The sequence below is a fragment of the Carassius gibelio genome, chromosome A7 (assembly GCF_023724105.1).
Source record: "Carassius gibelio isolate Cgi1373 ecotype wild population from Czech Republic chromosome A7, carGib1.2-hapl.c, whole genome shotgun sequence".
NCBI classification, from domain to species: Eukaryota; Metazoa; Chordata; class Actinopteri; order Cypriniformes; family Cyprinidae; genus Carassius; species Carassius gibelio.
This window is the reverse complement of record NC_068377.1, coordinates 21,041,267-21,062,632: the sequence shown is the minus strand read 5'-3', so window position 1 is coordinate 21,062,632 and position 21,366 is coordinate 21,041,267. Positions and strand designations below refer to the sequence as shown.

Sequence of the window (21,366 nt, the reverse complement as noted above, 5' to 3'; positions counted from 1 at the left end):
AACATGAACTTTACAAATTCAGTTTAATGTGTGTATATAAATATCACAAAAAAAAAAAACATTCTAAAGCTGTTCTTAAAATGTGCCATACTGTATAAAGCAATTTTACGTTGACTTTGCAATAATTTATACCAGATTACAAAGATAAACAATTATTCTGCATCAGCTGAAGTCCTTCATAGATCAAAGCCCCGCATAATTCATACCATACGTGTATAAAGCCTTGTATTTTGAGTGACGCAATTATATATTAATAAATAAATAAAGTGCCCAAAATACAGCATAAGGTCAATTATTCAATAAACATGTGATTGCTTTATAACATGTCAAATCACATAATATTCAGATCATTAAGCAGTAACATTACCTGTAGAAAAGCATCTAAATATGACTAGTAAATCTGTATTTCAGTGGGCTCTGTGGTATCATTCCATATATATATACAGATCAGGAGCACATAGCTTGTATCATTACAGTCGCTGTTGGATTCATATGCTTCTATATTACTTACACTTCAAACATTTTGATAGAACAAACAGTATAATGTGCACTGTATTTTACAACACTATATTTAAACTTCAGATTTGATGTTCAAGTTGAATGATAAGTAACACTTTCCGTTGTTCTGGTTTATGACCACTGGCAGGAGCAGTCCGTCGGTTCCTGTATGGTGTAACTAACCCACGTGGAGTTTCCACTGCAGTAGAGCTGGACTGAGCGCCGCTGCAGCCCCATCTCTCTGCAGCACTTACAGAAGCGTGCATACGTGTTGATGTTGTAGTTGTAAATACTTGCAGAGGGACACTTTCCATCACATGACACTATGTTGACCTGTGAACATGAACATGACCTGTAAGCCAGTTTACAACCAAATTAAAGCCAGATTGTAATAGGTATATTCTGAAATGAACTCACCGGTCTGTTACTACGGCAATCATTCTTTCTAATTGTCATCCTCACTGTCACTTTCTGACATGACTTGCCGTCCTCTTTACCTACAGCATGAGAAGGCAATGAATCTTTTTCATCCTGTGTTACAGTTCAGTTCAATAACACACTCACTAACTTCTGCTCTCCCTATGTTAGGATTAGATTCTCATTTATATGCTTGTTAATTGCTTGATTTCCTGTTGCTAAAATTATTTTTAAAATACTGAATTGCTTACCGTCAGTTTTGGTGAAGAAAAGTTATTGACAACAGTGCACTTCTCGAGAACACTGCTGGGACGCCACTTTAAGTGACATCACTGGATGGCTTTGCCTCAGGTTTTAAAGTGATCTTTGTAATCAGCACGTGCTTGAATATGCATTAGATAATGTTCATTTGAGAAAGTGTTGTAAAAAAAAAAAAAGTAATCTATTTGAGAAGTACAAAGCTGAATATAAATGATGTCCTTGTGCATTAAGATGAATCCCGATGTACTATTTTAATCTAGTTTGTCACTGCAATTTATAGCAGGATGATTATGTTACATTAATTTTCAAAGTCCAATTATAAAAATGTATAGTATGAACGGTAAACAGATTTTTTTAAAATAGATTTTATGGTTCACCTTTTTCATCCTCCTGTAAGATTGAAGGCTTTAACATTTAACTTTGCAAGATTTTAACAACTTTTCCTTGTGATGTATCACTGACAGTGGAAAAATACTATTCTTTCCCCACTTAGCTGATAAAAAAAGTAATACTATAAAACTACTCATCTACTGAAAATAAGTGAGACATGAATTTACTTGAATGTACTCAAGGTCAGAGTCGTTCCACCACCTCAAAATTAAAAACAAACAAACAAACAGACAAACAAAATAAAAGACCCAAATCTGCCCCAATACTTGATTTTCCACTAAAACCTACTGTATAGGTCAGTAGTGAGCAGAAGCTGTAATGGTTTGAGTAATGTGGCAGAAAAGGCAACAGCACTACAAGGAGACAACAGATGAAAATGCTTTGTATTGATAATGTTGCCATATCACCCAAAACATTACCAAACACCCCATTACTACAAACTACACATACTATGTGACTAGAGGCTACAACCCAAGCACTCTGAATCATGCAGAGCTACAGAAACTCTCTAACAGGCCACTACCAACAGTACATTGTTGGCGATCAACAATGCACTGCCCGACAGAGCGAAATGGGGAAAGATTTAGCTGCTTCCAAGAAACGTCTGGGAGAAAAGTGACTAGAGGAACAAATGACTTCAATGAGCAGTTATATTCGAATCTGTTGAGAGTCCTGTATTGTTTGAATGTGGGAGTACATTGTTGGAAATCAACAATGGTGATGGCGAGCCTTGAGGTCTGATGTTAGTATCAGGTACCTTGTTCACAGTTTGTGCTAACTGTGGGTTTCAAAGGGCTAACAGAGAAGGGGAACAGGGAGCTCGCAGTGCCTGGAGAGATTGTTACAGGACGTTACACTCAGCCGATGCAACAAATCAACTTTTTGCTGTTGTGGTGCATGTCAGTGCTTTTACTTTTCTTTTGTGTGAAAAAGTGAATTCTCGATTGTTTCCCAGGATTTATTGTTTTTATGTTTAGGTTTATTTATTTTGCTCTTTACCTTGCTGGTACAGAACAAAAGTCCTGTGCCATGTCTCTTGTTTTCATTCATACATATGGAGTGCAAAAAACTTGTGAAAGAATCAGATGAATCTTTTAAATAATAATATTACCCATGTTTCTTGTTAAAACAAGAGCAGAGATGAACAAAGGAGTGTAACTTCTGTACTCACATGTCTTGCAGCACCCATCCATGTAACTCACAGTGGTGCCCCCAATCTAACACAAAAATGTGGTAGGGGTCAAAAAGAAAGGACCTTTTTTTTTGTTGTTTGTTTTTAGCAGTAGCATATTTAATGAGTAGCTATAAACAGTTAGCAAAATGTTTATTACTTATTACTGTTTCATATCTCCTGTCATGAAGGGAGCTGTCAGTGAAAGTATTTAACCATCAATGAATCAAGAACAGCATCGTCTCAGAAATGTGATTATGTATTAATATTATATGGTTCTGTATTTTTCGGACTATAAGTCGCACTTTTTTTCATAGTTTGGCTGGTCCTGCGACTTATAGTCAGGGGCGACTTATTTATCAAAATTAATTTGACATGAACCAAGAGAAAACATTACCGTCTCCAGCCGCGAGAGGGCGCTCTATGCTGCTCAGGGCTCCTGTAGCCTACACTGAGAACATAGAGCGCCCTCTGGTGGCTGGAGACGGTAATGTTTTCTCTTGGTTCTTGGTTCTAAATAAATGCGACTTATAGTGCAGTGCGACTTATATATGTTTTTTTCCCTTGTCATGACGTATTTTTGGACTGACTTATACTTAGGTGCGACTTATAGTCCGAAAAATACATCGCTGTCACTTACATGTGTTTATGTGTATCTTACCTGTACCTTGATGTATTATTTAGGTTTATGTTTATCAAAGAGAGAGAATTCACCTTCATGCACTCAGTTTCGTTGAAGGGCGGACAGCTGTAAGGGTGGGAGACGAGCACAGGTCCTGACATAGTATCTGTACAGTCATAGCGTATGCAGTCAGACACCCAGCTGCGCCCTGGCTGGAGAGGGGAACACAGATAATACATTCACATCACTGCAGAATAGACCCTATAGGAACACAGTCCTTCAGAGAGTCCTTCGAAAAATTAGAGATTTAAAAAACAATTAATTTGGGCTTAAATACAACATACATACACAAACACACACACACACACACACACACACACACACACACACACATATATATATATATATATATATATATACAGTATATATATATATATATATATATATATATATATACAGTATATATATATATATATATATATATATATATATATATATATATATATATATATATATATATATATATATATATATATATATATTAATTTCATATTTTGCAATGATGAATTAAATTATTCAGAAGTGACAGTACAGACATTTACTTTATTTTTATTTTTTATGTTCTTTTAAACTTTCATCAAATAATCCTTAAAAAAGGTACCATGTTTTCCAAAAAACAAATATTAAGCAACAAAAACTCTTTTAAAGATTATTGGTAGATCGGTGCAGCTTTTGAGTGGAGGAGAACATGAGCATTTGTTGAACATCACCTTGTACATAATTACAGATCCATTCTCACTCCGGGTCAGGCAAGAAATGTTCTTGCACGCACCACAGCAGCTGCTGGGGTCTTTAGGAGGGATGTATATCTGGTTCTGTAGAACACGTAACACAGTTAGGAGGTATTTTGTGTTTGGCTTGTTTTTGTTCATTTTATATACTCACAGGCTGGCAGTGTGCAGTGCAGTTAGTGCCAGTGGCTTTAAGGAGATAGAAACCTGTGGCAGAGTCCAGTGTGTGTGTGCAGTGTGTGGTGTAACACACATCCTGATCACGGCGCTCGACCAGTGTCTGCCCCGGCCGCATCACTCCCCGCTCACCATCCACACACACTGCCTCTCTCACTATAAATACACACACATAGAAATGCACACATATTTTTCCATAATTACACACACACACACACACACACAAACACATACAGTATATATAACATATGTATTTTCAGAGCATTTCAAACAGATGTGTGTTCTCACCACAAATGAATCGTTTGCAGGCACAGCGGTTCTCTGGATCAGTCAGAAATGCTCTGTCTAACTGCATACTTTCCCCCTACAACACAATTCAATCTGATATCAGATATGAACCAACCAGTCAAACAAGAGCCTGATCAGACACAAATAATGGAAGAATAAATGTGCGCAAAAATACATATTCATTTGAATACAGTTATTTATGGACACTCACCAGAGCACATTTAGGACGAAGGTTTTTCTCACATGCACATGCTAAGAGAGAATGGGGAGCTTGAGTCTTTTTAAGAAAACACACACTTAACATAGATCTGAATTCTGTTTCTTTAACACACATTCATAGACAGACACACGCACACAAACACAGACAAGCAATACATTAACAGTACTGACACACTGACCCTCACACTGATATAATTTGTGTCTAATGCACAGTAAATACTTCTAAACATTATTATCAGGTCTTACCACATGTCTGTAATGGACAACACTGATCTTGAATCCTTGTGGAAACTACTGCCATGCCGAATGGACATGTGATGTCTAAGCATCGAGACGTCTCACACACTGCATACAAATATACACAACACCGTTACAATAACACTTCACTTCCTCAACTAATGTGGTGTTTTGAGGATATTTCGTTGTGTGGAGCTTCAGGGCTGTCAGTTTTTATGTGACATGCGGGTTTAGGCTTCTTGTGCTTGTGTGGAAATGGTTGTTGTTGTATTCTTCTACTGTAACTGGTTTACTATAAGCTTTAGCTCACAATTTTCTCAACTGCTTCTATTGCCTGTATTTTCCACTAGGAGTAAAAATGGTAAATAATGAAATGTTTAATCACATGTTTGTACTCACAGCAGTGATAAACTGGACAGCAGCGCTCTGTGCTGTTTGTGTCCACAATCAACAATTCTCCATCTTGACACACTGGAGCTGCCTCAGAACATTTGTCACACACTAACACAATAATAAACACACACAGAAATGTATTTGCTAAAAGATTGTGCGAAAGATTTACATTATACACATTAATGCAGCAGTACACATGCCTGTCAAAGGTTAGGTAGGCAGAAGTTTGGGTAAATTCTTCATTTAAAACTAATTTCCTCCCCAAATCATTTAATCATTATAGGGAGGAAATTAGTTAATAACTATAATAACTTCTGCCCACTATTTACTCACAGAACATGACTTCTAAAGACTTGGAATGTAATGAACAAGTCCAAACAACTTTTATATAACATCTAATATCTACTGCACAAGTCTTAACAAATTCTCACTTTTTATTCCACAGAAGAAAGTCAGTCATATGGGATTGAAACAACACGATTTGAACCTGAATCATAATGACTTACTGCAGATGTGTGCCAAGCAGCAGCTGCCTTCAGCTCGAGCAGCGATCAATATCTGATCCTCGCGACACACAGGAATGTCCGAGACACACTGATCAGGATCACACTCTAAAAAGACAAGAAACAAACTCGATCCTGTATGCATGGACAGATATACAGACTCAGACACACAAGCTAAGACAAAACACATGTCCAAACTCACCACATGAGTATTCTGGACAGCAGGAATCCTGCCTATAATACGAAACCAGCTTCTCCCCATATTTACAATCGGTAGGAGCCGCCGCACACATACTCTGATTACAAACTGTCACAAAACATTAAGCATGAATTAAACAATTTCCCAAAGCATCTGAACTTATTACACAATGGTCACATAATAGATTAGTTATATACATCAATACATGAGTTATTAACAGTACTTTTAACTTGATGGCTGTAAGCACAGTACATTTTTTTAAGTTTTCAATCATTCTTCCCAGCCCTACTGTAGTTATGTGTGAACTGATTGTGTAACGGACCACAGGCTTTGTGAGGGCAGCAGCTGCTGTCATCTGCAAGGCTGACAGGGATCTCTCCTGTACGCACGCAGACTGGCTGAGGGATATTACTGCAGTTATACTCCACCGGCGCTATGCTGTCGTTCTCACACTTATACATGCAGCAGCCATCCAGCGAGGCTTTCCAAACCTCCCCAAGTGCACGCGGGGTTCCAAAACTATCAGTACATGCTGCAAACACATATCATAACACAAATGAATTCATAACAAGAGTTAAACGCCTTTAAAAAGAGGGAGAGACAGACAAGGGACATACCACACTTGCTGGGTGGAATGCATAGGGGGGAATAGGGCCGGTGTAATAGAGTTCCCTCTGGACACACACAGCCCTCTGAAAGGCCTGTGCATTGCTCTGGGACAAACTCAAACTCTTGGTTTGGGCAGGATGGGGCAGTGCAAGCAGGCAGACATGCTTGGTACTGCAGATTTTCTGGGCACATGAATGCTACACACGAAAACATACTACCATAAGAAAACACACCACACAAAACACAGATAAAATGGCACTTAACACCATACACAGCTGCGGAAAGCATTGTTACTTAAAGCTGTGTTGGTATGCCTTGATAACTACATACGGCAGAAATCAGAGCTCCTCCATTCCATGCAGATGTTGAATTTGTGGCAGGAAGCAGCATAAGCGGCCAAAGCAACACATGGATTATTCACATACTCCACATCTCTCACCCATATCTCACAGAACATTGCTGGAGGGACCTGCAGCACAAAAAAAGAAGAAGAAAAAAACATTCAGGAAATGTAGTGCATAATCACTGGTGTGGTAGCAGGTTTGGGATTGGTGGGATGTGCATGTTGTGTGCCGTACGTAAGGATGGCAGATGGTGAAGGTACGGTTGCTCAGCATGCTCATGCACTGGGAGCAGTCGCCCGTGGTGCAGTTGGCCTCCCTCCGTCTGCTGTGACTGACGTAGCTGGTGGTGTTGGGAATCTGCCAGCTATCGATGAACACTGCCGGATCCTCTTGCTCAGACACAACTGTACCGTTAGACAGAGTCAGATCATTCAGAGGATTACCATCACAACTACCTGGACAGGGTGACAAAGAAAAAGATGAAAGAAGAGGAGAGTTAGGAACATGAAGGAAGTAGATGGCATTAAAATATGACACAATCATTTTTACAGTACATATAATCTGTGGTTAATAGTGTCGTACCACACAAGCCCACTGTGGGGAGTCTGTTGTTATAGCTGTCCATCTCAATCACCATCATGCCTGTAGAGTGGAACCACTGGATCTTCAGACCAGCTGGACTTCGGATTAGATACATGTTTCCTGTGTCCAGAATCTCAAAACCAAACTTCTTAAAACGTGGCTTTGTGTACCTGGAGTTCACATATAGCTGGAAAAACAACCCATTGTATTTCTGAACTTCTTTCAATCATGTAAATCTGCCAGGCTGGAATAATAATTGTCCAGGTTTATTAAAATCTCTTTTTTTTTGTTTTTGTAATCCATTACCACTACAAAAGTTGCGGCTAATTCCAAGAATTGCAAACAGATGGATACTCACGTGTCTCTGCAGACGATTGATGAGCACTTCATTGGATTTGTGAGTAATGTTTAAAGATGCCAGACACAAACTGGTAAAGTTCCACACGAGCTGGAATCAATAGAATATATCACTTGAGTTGTGAGGAGCTATCCTGAAGTTAGGCAAAACAACAAAGTTGTGCTTATCTTACAGTGTCATCTGGTCCAGAACACTCTTGCACCATGATGCTAACCGTCTCATTGGGAAGCTGAGTCACCACATATAAAGCAGCTTTATAAATCGCAACACTTTTCCCATCAAATGTGATCAGATTAAGATCTGGAAACACTGAACAATGACCTACATGGAAAATGAAACGTGTATCTTAATAAACATTCAATAGTCCAACAAACGACAGAATAGAAAAGATCAAAGTAATGTGTGTAATGCAGGTGTTCCTCACATGGACAGTCCCATCGTGGACAACACTTATCACCATTGACCAGTACAGCGAAGCCAAGCAGACCACAGTTTGGAGGTGTAGCATCATATGGGCAGCTCTGAGACTTATTGAAGAGGAGCAACTGGCCACTGACACAAATAAGCTTTGTACATTCATCCACTACCTCTGAATATGGAGACTACACACACACACATTATTTAGTTACATATTTATACATATTTATTTAGTTTAGTATTTAATAACTGACTTTTGTTATACAAAATGTACAAATTATATATATATATATATATATATATATATATATATATATATATATATATATATATATATATATATATATATATATATATATATATATATATATATATATATATATATATATATATATATATATATATATATATATTTGTTCATACCACAACACAAGAGTAGATTGAAAAACAATTTTATAATTTTATATACATTTTATAATTGACTTACAGTGCATACTCTGCTTGGCTCAAGAGCAGTAGTTTTTAAAACTGCATGTGTCTGGCTCGTCATCCAGTGCTCTGTTTCTGTCGTGTAGGGAAGACTGGTCATCACAGATGAACTCAGTGTTGTTTGGGCAGTGTCTGGAGCAGGTGCCATGGCTGTGACTGTGGTGTGTTCATCCACCAGAGGGCGCTCAGTAGAGGCTGTTGCACTTGTTATGGGACTACTCTCAGTGACAGTAGAGGAAGAAGGGGGCTGTGTTGAAATGGTAGTCTGTGTAGCAACTGATGCCACACTAGGCAGTGGAGTTGTTCCAGTTGATGATTGCAGTGTTGTGGTCTGACCAGATTCAGTGGTGTACTCTGTAAATCCAAAGGTGTATTCAGTGGTGTCAGGACTATGTGTTGGAAGTGTGCTAGAAGCAGCAATAGGGATACTAGAAGTATCTGTGGAAACAGTGGTCACTTTATCGGTATAAGTGGTTGCAGGTGTTGTCAGTGTCGTTGCATTCCTAGTTGGAAGTGATATGCTGGTTGTGGCCACAATCCATGGAGTTTCTCGCCGTGTGGTAGCCACAGCCACCTGTGAGGTCAGGACTGGGGTGACACGGGTGGAAGTAAAGGTGCTGGAGGTCTCATGGACCAGTGCTGGTGTCTGGGTTGTCGCAGCAGTTGACAGCACAGCTCTATCTGTGTCAAGAGGAACCCTAGTTGTCTCCGTGTCAGAATGTACACTCCAAGGTCTAGCTGTAGATGTTTCACTTGTAGAAACAATCTCCATCTCAGCTGCAGAAGACGTTAGCAGAGGTTTCTCAGAAGTGATGGTTGTTTCTGTGGTTTTTGTTGGGGCTTCAGATACTGATGTTGCTATTGTAAGTATGGATGGTGAAGCTGGAGAAATCTCAGGCAGTTCAGATGAGGGGGTCATAGTTGTCAAAGAATAAGGAGGATGAGCTGATGATGTGCTGACTTTGTCTGAAAGGAGAGCAGTGGTGGAAACTAAACTCCAGTGAGACTCTGTAGGGCTCAGCATAGTAGAAGTTATTTTGTCAGTAGGTGACACATGTGATGTAAGCAGGGTTGATGTTTCTTCTGTAGGTGCTGAGGTGAATGGCATGGTGGTGTAGGTGGTAAGTGGTGTCTCTGCTGTCCTGGCAGTGGTTTGGGTTGTTTCTGGGGATGGAGTTGATGTGGTTTGGATCCCTCTCCAATCTGTCTGTAATGTTTCATTGGTTGTTGGAACATCAGGATAAGGATATATAACAGATGTTGGTTGATATGTTGTTTTTCCTGTAGTTTCTGTTGGCACAAATGTAGTTTGGGAGGACACTGTGGTGATAAAGGTTGTTGGAGCAGCTGTGGAAACAGACACTGTTGATTTTGAAGTTTCGGGTTGCTCTGAGGTTGATGTTGAAGGAATAAAAGGCGTTGTTTGAGCTGAAGGTGGTATTGGAAAAGCAGAACTTGTGGATTTTACTGTAATGCTAGTGGTTGATGCTTCAGTATGTGTAGGGGAAGTGGAAATGGTAGTGATGTCCAAATGTTTCTGGGTTACAGAGGTGCTCCACGGGGTCTTCACAGTGTGTAAAGATGACGGAAAGGTCAATTTTTCTGTGGTGACAGAGGTACTCAATTCTAACATAGGTGTTGTGGTCGATGGTGAGGTCGACTTTGTCATGCTGATGGTTTCAACAGAAAACTGTGTACTGCCAATTGAAGTCACGGAGGGCATTGTGGTCTTTTCAGTAGGCATAAAGGCATCTGAGACTCTGGGGGTCTCAGTACTAGAGGTAAGAGGAGAGGACACTTTGACTGTTGGGGAAGTGGCTTCTGTGGAACTTATGGTAGTTGAGACTGGATGCGCAGGTAGAGTGCTTACTCTGGTCGGCTCTTTACTTGAGGTAGACGACAGAACAGGACTAAAAATAGAAGGTGAGGGGATAGTGGTGGTACGTGTGAGAAGTGTCAAAGACTCTGTTGGCTTACTTGTTGTAGAGGTGCCTGAGAGAGTTCCTGAGATAGACACTGGGCTAGTGTGCAGTGTGGTGGAGGAAGTGGACCTGTGGGTGCTGCTTGATGCTTTAGTGGTTCTCTCAGTAGATGCCAGCGGACTTGGAGAGGAAGTGGATGTTGTTAATGTTGTAATGCTTTCCACCACTCCAGGTCTGATAGGAGAAGATGTAAGCTTGGCAGTGCTTGGCATGTGTGCTGTAGGTGTGAAAGCAGTGGTGCTAGACTCTGACACTGTTGAAGAAGTGAGTGATATTGAAACCACTGGACTACTCAAGGTGGAATGCTCAGAGGAGGACGTTGATGATACTGCAGTACTGGGTGGCGTGAACAGAGGAACAACAGCAGGCTTAATGCCTAAACACAAACATGATATTTATTAGACACTGCGCAAAATATCAAATTTAAACTGATATAGCTAATTGTGTTATGTTAAGCTATCTAAACTGGAGCTTAGATTTACTATGGAAATAAAAAGACAAACAACAAAATTATTTTTAAATTGTTCCATTTACAACTAGTATTAAGAAATGTTTTTTTCTCAAAAATTGCTAGCATTAGCACTGGTTAAAATGGCATGTGTTTTTTTTTTTACATCAGCATTAGTGATAGAAGTAGCACAAACAGTAGCTTACAGTCCTCCATAAAGACACATCTGTGAGTGACCTCATCTAGAACCATGTGACCTGGACACTGAGGCAGGCATCCCTCAACCCTACAGAAAGGTGCATATCAGCCATTACATTTGCAGAAAACGAATGTGTGCATGTTTGCATGCATAAATGTGTGAGCTCTTACTTCAGGATACTGGCACAGCTCAGACCTGATGGGTCACTGCATGTCCTGAAGCACGGACTCACACATGATTCATACCGCCACTGACAGCGAGGACCCATTGGATAGTGTGGTATGGCTCCTGTAGTAAAAGTAATGATTTAGGCAAGGCAAGTTCATTTATATAGCACATTTCGTACACAATGGTAATTCAAAGTGCTTTACATAAAAGAAAGTAAAATAATTATGAAGAAAAATAAATCACAAAAATAAAACAAGCAATTTAAACGCTTTTAAAATGATGAAAAAAAAAACGTATTTAAAATGAATTTAAATTGATAAAAAAAAGGATATTTCAGTGTAATATTTCTGTGTGATTATGAGCAAGTTTGTACACACATGCTGACCTGTCAGTTTGAATAGAGTAGCGCGGCGGTACCGATCTGAGTGACTGTATTTCAGGAGTTGGAGTCTAGACAGCATGAAGTGCAGAAAAAACCCTGGCTTTGCCAGGGACTCAAGTGAATCAAAGCCTGAGACCCAGGTGTCTCTATGAAGAATAAATGTAGCTGAATCCCAGAATGCCTCAGTTTCTTCCCACTTCTGCAGCCTCAGCTGACCACTGCGCTCTGCTTTTAAGTAGTAGTTGGGTCTGTCTGCCACCTCAAATGACACCAAAGATGTGTCTGTAGCATTAAAAATGTACTCATTAAAAAAAGAAAACAGCACATACAGAATATACATAGAACAACAGATCTAAAGTGGTTGGTTTTGATTTTTTTTCATAAAAGTCACATTTTTATATGTTGATTATGTGTTTATGTTGGACTGACCATGTGGTCTGGTTTTGCTGATGCCTGGCGTCATCATGAACAACATCAGGATCTCATCAGTACTGGTCATTTCTCTTTTTGGGAACACTAGTCCACTTGTCTTATTGGCTGCCAACACTGTTCCTCTCTCTCTGTAGGTCAACAGCTTCAGTGGCCCTTTCCCTAAAGCTATGCAGATGTGCATTCCCACATACACAATTGTCAAAATGATATATGTACACATACACATATATACATATGTGCAAATGTCATTATTATAAAAAAAAACTAGAGATGTACCTTTGTTGTAGTATTCACAGTCATAAGCTGTAAGAAGAAGCAGACTGTATTACTCATTATACAGTACCACATAAACCAACCATGTGATGAAAAACTGTAGTACAGATCACTCAGTTCCTCCAGACTATTATATATTCACTCATCATATAGGAATATGGTGTCACTCACGGCAGACAGAGGGGGAGCGCCAATCAATGGTGACGTCCTTTTGGCAGCAGCGGTGAGCATATGCTGCAACACTGGTGCAGAAACACTCACAGTCTCCTCCACGGTTGCAGCCACAGGTGTCCACCAGGCAGTTCATATAGAACCATGTGACATCTACCTACAGAGTATCAAACACCTTTAAACACTGAAACCCTCTGTCACTCACATATACAGGTTCATCTCAATAAATTAGAATGTCGTGGAAAAGTTCATTTATTTCAGTAATTCAACTCAAATTGTGAAACTTGTGTATTAAATAAATTAAATGCAGACAGACTGAAGTAGTTTAAATCTTTGGGTCTTTTAATTGTGATGATTTTGGCTCACATTTAACAAAAACCAACCAATTCACTATCTCAACAAAAACAATAGAGTCTGGAGGAAGGGTGGAGAAGCTCATAGCTCAAGTTGCTTGAAGTCCAGTGTTACGTTTCCACAGTCTGTGATGATTTGGGGTGCAATGTCATCTGCTGGTGTTGGTCCATTATGTTTTTTGAAAACCAAAGTCACTGCACCTGCTTACCAAAACCTTTTGCTGACCAGCTTTTTTAAGATGTTGATTTCATTTTCCAGCAGGATTTAGGACCTGCCCAAAAGTTGGTTAAATAGCCATGGTGTTGGTGTGCTTGACTGGCCAGCAAACTCACTAGACCTGAACCCCATAGAGAATCTATGGACTATTGTCAAGAGGAAAATGAGAAACAAGAGACCAAAAAAATGCAGATGAGCTGAAGGCAACTGTCAAAGAAACCTGGGCTTCCAGACCACCTCAGCAATTTATTTAATACACAAGTTTCACAATTTGAGTTGAATTACTGAAATAAATTAACCTTTCCATGACATTCTAATTTACTGAGATGCACCTGTATATTTTGACTCAATGTGAATGTGAGCATTAATGTCTGCTGGTTATTGTGATCAGCTTACCACAGGGTGGCAGATTTGGAACACCTCACTGAGCAAAATCCCACACTGTCTTTTTGCAAAGGGTTCTCGAAGAGGATTCAGATTGCAGGGGTGTCTTATATCAGGACTGTTCACACACTGATGGCACATCCACACACAAACAGACACAGTCAGTGTAAAGAGTTTGATAAGAGTGTTTGATTTGTAGCTACCGCCAGATTTGGGACATTCTGAAGGGCAAAAACACGTTTCGTCATCTAACAAAGTGTGCATTCATGTTTTGCATACACTACTGGTCAAAAGTTCATGATAATTATAATTTTTTTGATGTTTTTGAAAAATGTATCGTATGCTCACCAATAAAAAGTAATTTGGCTGGGATATAAATTTCAATTTCATAATATTACGTTGGTTACTGTATTTAAATTACATTGCATTACTATTTTAATCAAATTAATGCAACCCATGGTAAGCATAAGATAATTTTCCCGAAAACCTTAAAAAAATCCTAATTTATTTCCAAATGTTTGATCGGTAGTGTATGTGTGTTTATCTGTTTGCCATGCCTCTGCTGCCGTCCAGCTGTTGCCAAACTCCTGTGGTGTTGATGAGTCAATGTTCTCTGGTGTTCTCATCTCATTCGCTGTCTTCTGATCAAAGTTCCCACAAAGACCAGTAAGCTTGCCCTAAAATAGCATGAACACACAAATACATGCTTGTAAGGAAATCAAAATGGATCTGCTAATTATTTCTTTGCAAAACTTCAAGTTTACACTTACTGCAGATTCATGAATCAGTTTCATCTCTGTTGTGTTTGTGTGTGTGTGTGTGTGTGTGTGTGTGTGTGTGTGTGTGTGTGTGTGTGTGTGTGTGTGTGTGTGTGTGTGTGTGTGTGTGTGTGTGTGTGTGTGTGTGTGTTTACCTGCCAGCGTGGTCCAGCTTGTATGTGTACAGTGGTTTTTCTGTCCCACAGCACTGTGAGGTCTTCCCCAAGCAGATGCACAATGATGTAGTATCCTGCTTGCCAGATATATACTTTCTGCCTATCGATCACACTGGATGGGTTCTGCATATGAAACATATCCGCCGATCATTATCAACCACTGTTAACATACCTCAGCAGTTGCAAAACCAGTGTTTAAAAAACATAATAATACAGACACAACACCATCTGATTTCAACACTACGACACATTATGACCAACACTATGATGAATTAAATATATATACTGAATATATTCAAAGTATATTCACTCCTACCCAGGGGCGTACAGGAATCAGCTGAATATGGTTGGGGCACATTATACTTATTAAGTGACAAATAATTATAATCATAGTTTTTATGATGTTTTATACAGAAAGAGTAAAGGTCACTCACAGGTTTTCCAGTTTCATCATCAAACACGATGAAGGAGCGTCCCAAGGAGATGAGGAGAGATTTCCTGCAGATCACGCCACTCTCATAGCAGTCAACATTCTCTGCTGTGACAGCCATCATTGCATCTAATGAGCTCTAACACACACAGGAGCACACGTTAGTAGTCAACAACAAGACATTTTTATAAAATGAGTTATGAATACCTGGATATTTCGCTAAAAGCTCACCTTGACCAAGTACACCTTGCATGCCCCAACATAATCAAACAGGAAGCCATCAAATGTTCTGTAGTGTCGATCTCCATAAGCCGTGCACATTGAAGGACATGGGCGGAACTCACACTGAAACGTGCCGTGCTGACACACACTGCAAAATAATCACATTCAGACCTGAGAAAGTTTCACTGCACATTTTCTCTCTTCCCTTTTCCCCTAGGAGACGCTACGTGAATATGTTTGTGCTGAGTTTCAGTGACATTTTATGTCTCTACCAAATTTGCTATTTGATTAATTTAATATAAAAAATTGGGAAAATTACACTGTTATGCATACATTTTACTCATACATAATTCAAAACAATAAAGTACCAAAATTCAAGTGACCACATAATCTTTGATATAACATTTCTTGTAGTATAAAATGCAAAATGACTGGTGTAAAAACAGATAGAAATGAATGCACAGAATATAAGTTAATGTAATCTCACCACTGATGGCAGGGGGACGATACTCTGTCTCCCGGATAATATTCTTTCCCTTTCCACAAACACAGACATGCATGTGGCTCGAAACATTCATCACCATGCTTGAGGAGCCTGAAATACACAGATGCACACAGTGTATCACACCTGTGAACATACTGAAACAGCACACAGGATGCATGTGTGAGTTTATATATGCATGTAAGTATGCCATGCAAGTATGATGCAAGAGCTCTGAAGATTCTGTCTGAGACAAGAATATTTAGAAGGGGTGAGGGATGAAAGAAAAATCTGACTGGTGACATGAGAAAAGCAGCCTATTCTCATTCTCACAGATCCAAAGAACTTCTCTCTCTGATAAAGATCTTGTAATATTGCAGTGAATCATTTCCATTGGCCTGAGGGTCTCTGAGAGTTCCCAGCACACTGTCTGTTAGAACGGAGTAAACTTACACCCCAGATAGACAGGCGTTAACAGCTCTCTTTATCCCTGAGCCAGAACGCTGGATCACTTACTGCCATCAAAGAATGTGTGATCACCTGCTCCTGTTCTGCATGCATTAATTAAGAGACAAAGAGATGGATCCATAACTAAACAATCACAAACTCCTTTGCTCACCAATTACAGTCATGCACCGGTGATGCTGCTCTCTCTCTCTCTCTCTCTCTCTCTCTCTCTCTCTCTCTCTCTCGCTGTACAGAGCAGGCATGAGAAAATAAAACTGAGACTCAAACTAAAACTCTGAGGGATGAAATTACAAAAATACTGAAATGGAGGTTAATGGAGTACTGATGAGGTAGAATTTCATAATTAAGAGTGGCTCATTAACACACATTGACTGTCAACTTCTCTTTATTCTGCTAGAATAAAAATTGGACAGAAAAAGGAGCTGAAGAAGTTAGTATTCTGTATGCAAACAGTCATTTTGTCACATTAAGGATAAGTCCACTGAATATGAATCATGGATTTCAGGGCAGGCAATATTCACAGTTTGCACATTTGATGAATACACATCCTGTGGTCCTTGTTCCTTTTAATCTGTACAACTCCAGCAAATAGATGAATTAATTTGGTGTTTCTGGGTGAGGGATTAAGGGTGGCACATGTACAGGTGCTTCTCAATGAAATAGAATGTCGTGAAAAAGTTCATTTATTTCAGTAATTCAACTCAGATTGTGAAACTTGTGTATTAAATAAATGTAATGCACAAAAGACTGAAGTAGTTTAAGTCTTTGGTTCTTTTCATTGTGATGATTTAGGCTCACATTTAGCAAAAACTAACAATCACACCCTCTGTGTGTCTATACTACAGTATATGTGTGCACATCCCTTTATACACAAACTGAAACCTCTCGAGCAACAAATAAACTAGTGCATGCTGATATGTATTATCATACAAATTCTACAAACACGCAAACTTCTTCCAAGCACACCACTGACTGAATACTTGTCATATGCTGATATACTGAATACCATTAAAGGTTGTTCAACTTCAATGTTGTTCAATTATTTTGATGAGAATAGCAAACGTTCAAATGTTCATTCCTTTAAATTATGACTTCTCATTGTAAACAAAAATACATGAATTGATTAAAACTGACCACAAATTTGTCCTATGAATTGAAAACAAAAACTAAAAAGTGGCAAATCACATCATTTAGTTCAAACAGTTCAAATAAGGTCAAAGTCAAAACTGGAAGTGCATTGATTAAAATGAAAGAACAATCTCTGGGTGAAAAGTTGTGAGTACCATTACCACTGAAAAGCTTCACTGAATAAAACACAATGTATAGCTATCTAGAGACTCAACTGTGGCATAATTTCCTCTGTGAAAGCTCTGATCTCAGACCCAGTGAGATGCATTACACCTGAGAAGAAGTAGAGGTCACCTGCATTGATCCCTGACCTTAACCCTTAACCCTAAACCTGACCCTAACCCTCAGAGAAAGGAAGCAATTGATCAGAAAACCTATGCATTCACACAAGCTAAAGGTCTGCAGCAAAGCACAGAAACATAAAGATGCCTTTCTTTTCTTGTAGTTTTCTCTCTTTTCTTTCCATCTTGACAAATGAAAATGTGCAGGAATGCATTTAAGCAGCTTATCGGTTATTTGATCCAGCTGTGCACCTGTTTACTACGTAAATAAGCATCACTGCCATTAACCACTTTGCTTAGGGGTGGAGGAGGGGGTAATTACTCCCTCTTGTTAGTGCAGGAATTCCCCTGCTCACAAAAACACTCCTATACCTGCTGCTCCCATGAGCATCACCCACAAGAAAGAAACAGGTTGCAGAGTCTGCCCTTGCTGAAGCATCTTTAACAAACTTTGACCAAAGTTACAGAGGTTTGTTTCCTAAAAGCATCGATAGCCATCTATGATTGTTCTGTCAGTGCCAACATCTGGTTCAAAGTTCAGCAATTTGTAATTTCTCATAAGCATTGTTCCAATGAACATTCGCAGACAGCATCACAAACTTGTGTGGTTGGAACAACAGCTCTCGATCTGTGGTTGGAAGCATAGTATCTTGTTAGCGTAAAAATGACATTTAGCAATTTTACCCCAGTGTATGATGTAAGAGGGAACCTGTGATTAATTATTTGTTCAGGACCATGTTACTGTGGTATTGGGAAACAGTCATGACTAGCTACACTCTAAAAAAAAAAGATGGTTCTTTAAAGGTTTTCACATGCAGTAATGGTTTCATTTAGAACCATAGCATTCTGAAGAACCCTTTTATGCTGAAATTGTCACGGTTCGTGAATGCACCGTCTCCAGCTGTAGTCAGGTTACGTCATGTTGATTGTTTCATGTGGGTGTGGTCGCTGATCACTGATCAGCGGCAGGTGCGGCTAGTTCCCACAGACTATTTAACACCCTGTCTTTCGTTTCCTGTTTGTCTGATCGTTGTTTGTAGATCCTGGTGTTTGATGTCGTGTTCGTGTTGTTCCTGCCTTGCCTTGTCGCCGTTCTGTTCGGATCCTGTAGTCACGCTTGGAATACACTCACCACTATTGGATTATCACCGCTGTCATCGTCGTTCAACGCACCCCACGTCTCAACTCACCAGTCTGTGCTGCCACCGTGGTTCCTGCGTTACTCTCCGACCTTTCATCATCATCATACTTCTAATAAACTTACTCGTACTTGCATTTGTCTCCTGTCCTCCATTAGCGCCGTTACAGAACGATCAGACCATCATGGAGGCAGCGAGTACTCAAGCTTCATCTCTGGAGGAATTTCTCAGCGCCAGTGTTCGGAGGATGGACTCCCAGGAGAGGACTCTTAACGACACTGGTCGCGCGGTCCAAGCCTTGGTAACGCAGGTGTCCGAGCTCACCCAGCAGTTCCATCTTCTTCGAGCGCCCACTGCGCCACCCACACCGCCCGCTCTCCCGGTACCACCAGTGACCACCTCCCAGCCGGAACCGCGTCTTCCTATCCCGGAAGCATACTCGGGTGAGCCCAGCTTTTGTAGAGCATTTCTAACCCGCTGTGATATGCATTTTGCCCTGCAACCCAGGACATTCGCCAACGAGAGGGCGAAAGTGGCCTTTGTGCTCACCTTACTCTCTGGGAGGGCGGCACTATGGGGGACGGCGGTGTGGGAGAACCAGGACCCATGCTGCGACTCGTTCCTGGCGCTCTCCGAGGAGATGAGGCGGGTTTTCGATCGGGCCGTCGCAGGACGGGAGGCGGCCAGGAGGCTGGCGGAGTTACGCCAGAGAGAGAGGTCCGTCTCAGACTTCTCTATCGAATTCAGAACCCTGGCGGCGGAGTGCCATTGGAACGAGGAGGCGCAGTGGGACATGTTCCTGCATGGGCTGGCTGACCGCGTCCAGAGGGAGATCTACGCCCTGGATCTGCCCCCCTCTCTTAATGGACTCATTGATCTAGCGTTACGGGTGGATGCCCGCCTCACTCGGATGGAGAAGAGGGGGCTGTTCAACACCCCATCCAGGGGCCCGGCGGACGGGCGATTCAGTGGCGGAGACGTGGTCAGCCCCACCTACGATCACGAGCCCATGCAGGTAGGGCGAGCTCGGCTTTCCCGGGAGGAGAAGGAGAGGCGGAGATCCCTGGGTCTTTGCATGTACTGCGGGGGAGCCGGACATCAAGCCCATACCTGTCCAGTAAAAGGCCAAGCCCGGTAGTACGCATGAGGCTACTTTCGGGTGGGATCTCTGCCGAGAAGACCTCATCACCGCCATCATCTACGCTCCTTCCGGTAAGACTGCGGTGGTCAGCACAGACACACCACTGTCAGGCTCTACTGGACTCTGGGGCAGAAGGTAACTTTATGGATCGTCACCTTGCACACAAGCTCCACATTCCCCTCAAAGCCCTGCCGCACCACATCACGGTCCATGCCCTCACTGGACAGCAACTCCCCACCATCTCTCACAGCACTGAGGAGATCACACTCATCACCTCTGGCAACCACTCCGAAACGATCTCATTTCACATCCTTGACACTCCCCTGGCACCCATTGTCCTCGGGCACCCTTGGCTCCTTCTGCATAACCCCAAAGTAGACTGGTCCTCTAATTCCATCTTTTCTTGGTCTCGAAGGTGTCATGAGTCTTGTTTAGTGTCTGCTTGTCCGTCTGTGTCTGTGTCTGTGTTACAGGAGGAGGCGGTGGATTTATCTAACGTGCCCGCTGAGTACCTCCACCTGAAGGAAGTGTTCAGTAAGTCTCAAGCTGCTTCTCTTCCTCCGCATCGTCCTTACGACTGTGCCATAGAGTTATTGTCAGGTAAGTCTCCGCCTAAAGGCAAACTTTATTCACTTTCTGTGCCAGAGAGGGAGGCTATGGAGAAATATATTTCTGATTCTCTAGCTTCCAAATTCATCCGCCCTTCCTCTTCTCCTGCGGGGGCGGGGTTCTTTTTGTGGGAAAGAAGGACGGATCCCTGCGACCTTGTATTGATTACCGAGAGCTGAACAACATCACGGTAAAGAATACTTATCCTTTGCCGTTGATGTCTTCAGCCTTCGAGAGGTTGCAGCGTCTATTTTCACAAAACTGGACTTACGCAATGCGTATCATTTGGTTCGGATCAGGGAGGGGGATGAATGGAAGACCGCGTTTAACACCCCCAGAGGGCACTTTGAATATTTGGTCATGCCCTTCGGGCTCTCCAACTCCCCAGGGGTCTTCCAGGCACTCGTCAACGACGTGCTGCGAGATATGAGTGATCAGTTCATTTATGTCTACCTGGACGACATATTGATTTTTTCTTCTTCTCTCCAGGAACATGTGCAGCACGTCCGACGAGTGCTTCAGAGGTTGCTAGAGAATGGGCTTTTTGTCAAGGCGGAGA

General features: G+C 41.0%; 1 protein-coding gene across 1 annotated transcript in view; it reads right to left on the bottom strand.

Moving 5' to 3' along the window:
• Window positions 1–75: 75 nt before the first annotated feature.
• The window catches only part of LOC128017511 (otogelin-like), a 46,047-nt gene continuing 24,756 nt past the window's right edge, over window positions 76–21,366 (bottom strand). The window contains exons 22-55 of the mRNA XM_052602930.1: window positions 16,048–16,155; window positions 15,570–15,708; window positions 15,343–15,477; window positions 14,888–15,031; window positions 14,532–14,651; window positions 13,987–14,103; window positions 13,021–13,177; window positions 12,853–12,879; window positions 12,574–12,741; window positions 12,148–12,426; window positions 11,765–11,882; window positions 11,602–11,681; window positions 8,964–11,323; window positions 8,484–8,661; window positions 8,232–8,380; window positions 8,060–8,149; window positions 7,702–7,888; window positions 7,354–7,574; window positions 7,106–7,244; window positions 6,784–6,972; window positions 6,489–6,698; window positions 6,170–6,274; window positions 5,971–6,075; window positions 5,471–5,572; window positions 5,081–5,179; window positions 4,827–4,867; window positions 4,616–4,691; window positions 4,305–4,483; window positions 4,130–4,234; window positions 3,452–3,571; window positions 2,738–2,783; window positions 2,324–2,395; window positions 916–995; window positions 76–831 (exon numbers count right to left, since the gene is read on the bottom strand). Coding sequence (XP_052458890.1) covers window positions 631–831; window positions 916–995; window positions 2,324–2,395; window positions 2,738–2,783; window positions 3,452–3,571; window positions 4,130–4,234; window positions 4,305–4,483; window positions 4,616–4,691; window positions 4,827–4,867; window positions 5,081–5,179; window positions 5,471–5,572; window positions 5,971–6,075; window positions 6,170–6,274; window positions 6,489–6,698; window positions 6,784–6,972; window positions 7,106–7,244; window positions 7,354–7,574; window positions 7,702–7,888; window positions 8,060–8,149; window positions 8,232–8,380; window positions 8,484–8,661; window positions 8,964–11,323; window positions 11,602–11,681; window positions 11,765–11,882; window positions 12,148–12,426; window positions 12,574–12,741; window positions 12,853–12,879; window positions 13,021–13,177; window positions 13,987–14,103; window positions 14,532–14,651; window positions 14,888–15,031; window positions 15,343–15,477; window positions 15,570–15,708; window positions 16,048–16,155 — 6,646 coding nt within the window. The 3' untranslated portion in view covers window positions 76–630. The remainder of the gene's footprint in view (window positions 832–915; window positions 996–2,323; window positions 2,396–2,737; window positions 2,784–3,451; window positions 3,572–4,129; window positions 4,235–4,304; window positions 4,484–4,615; window positions 4,692–4,826; window positions 4,868–5,080; window positions 5,180–5,470; window positions 5,573–5,970; window positions 6,076–6,169; window positions 6,275–6,488; window positions 6,699–6,783; window positions 6,973–7,105; window positions 7,245–7,353; window positions 7,575–7,701; window positions 7,889–8,059; window positions 8,150–8,231; window positions 8,381–8,483; window positions 8,662–8,963; window positions 11,324–11,601; window positions 11,682–11,764; window positions 11,883–12,147; window positions 12,427–12,573; window positions 12,742–12,852; window positions 12,880–13,020; window positions 13,178–13,986; window positions 14,104–14,531; window positions 14,652–14,887; window positions 15,032–15,342; window positions 15,478–15,569; window positions 15,709–16,047; window positions 16,156–21,366) is intronic.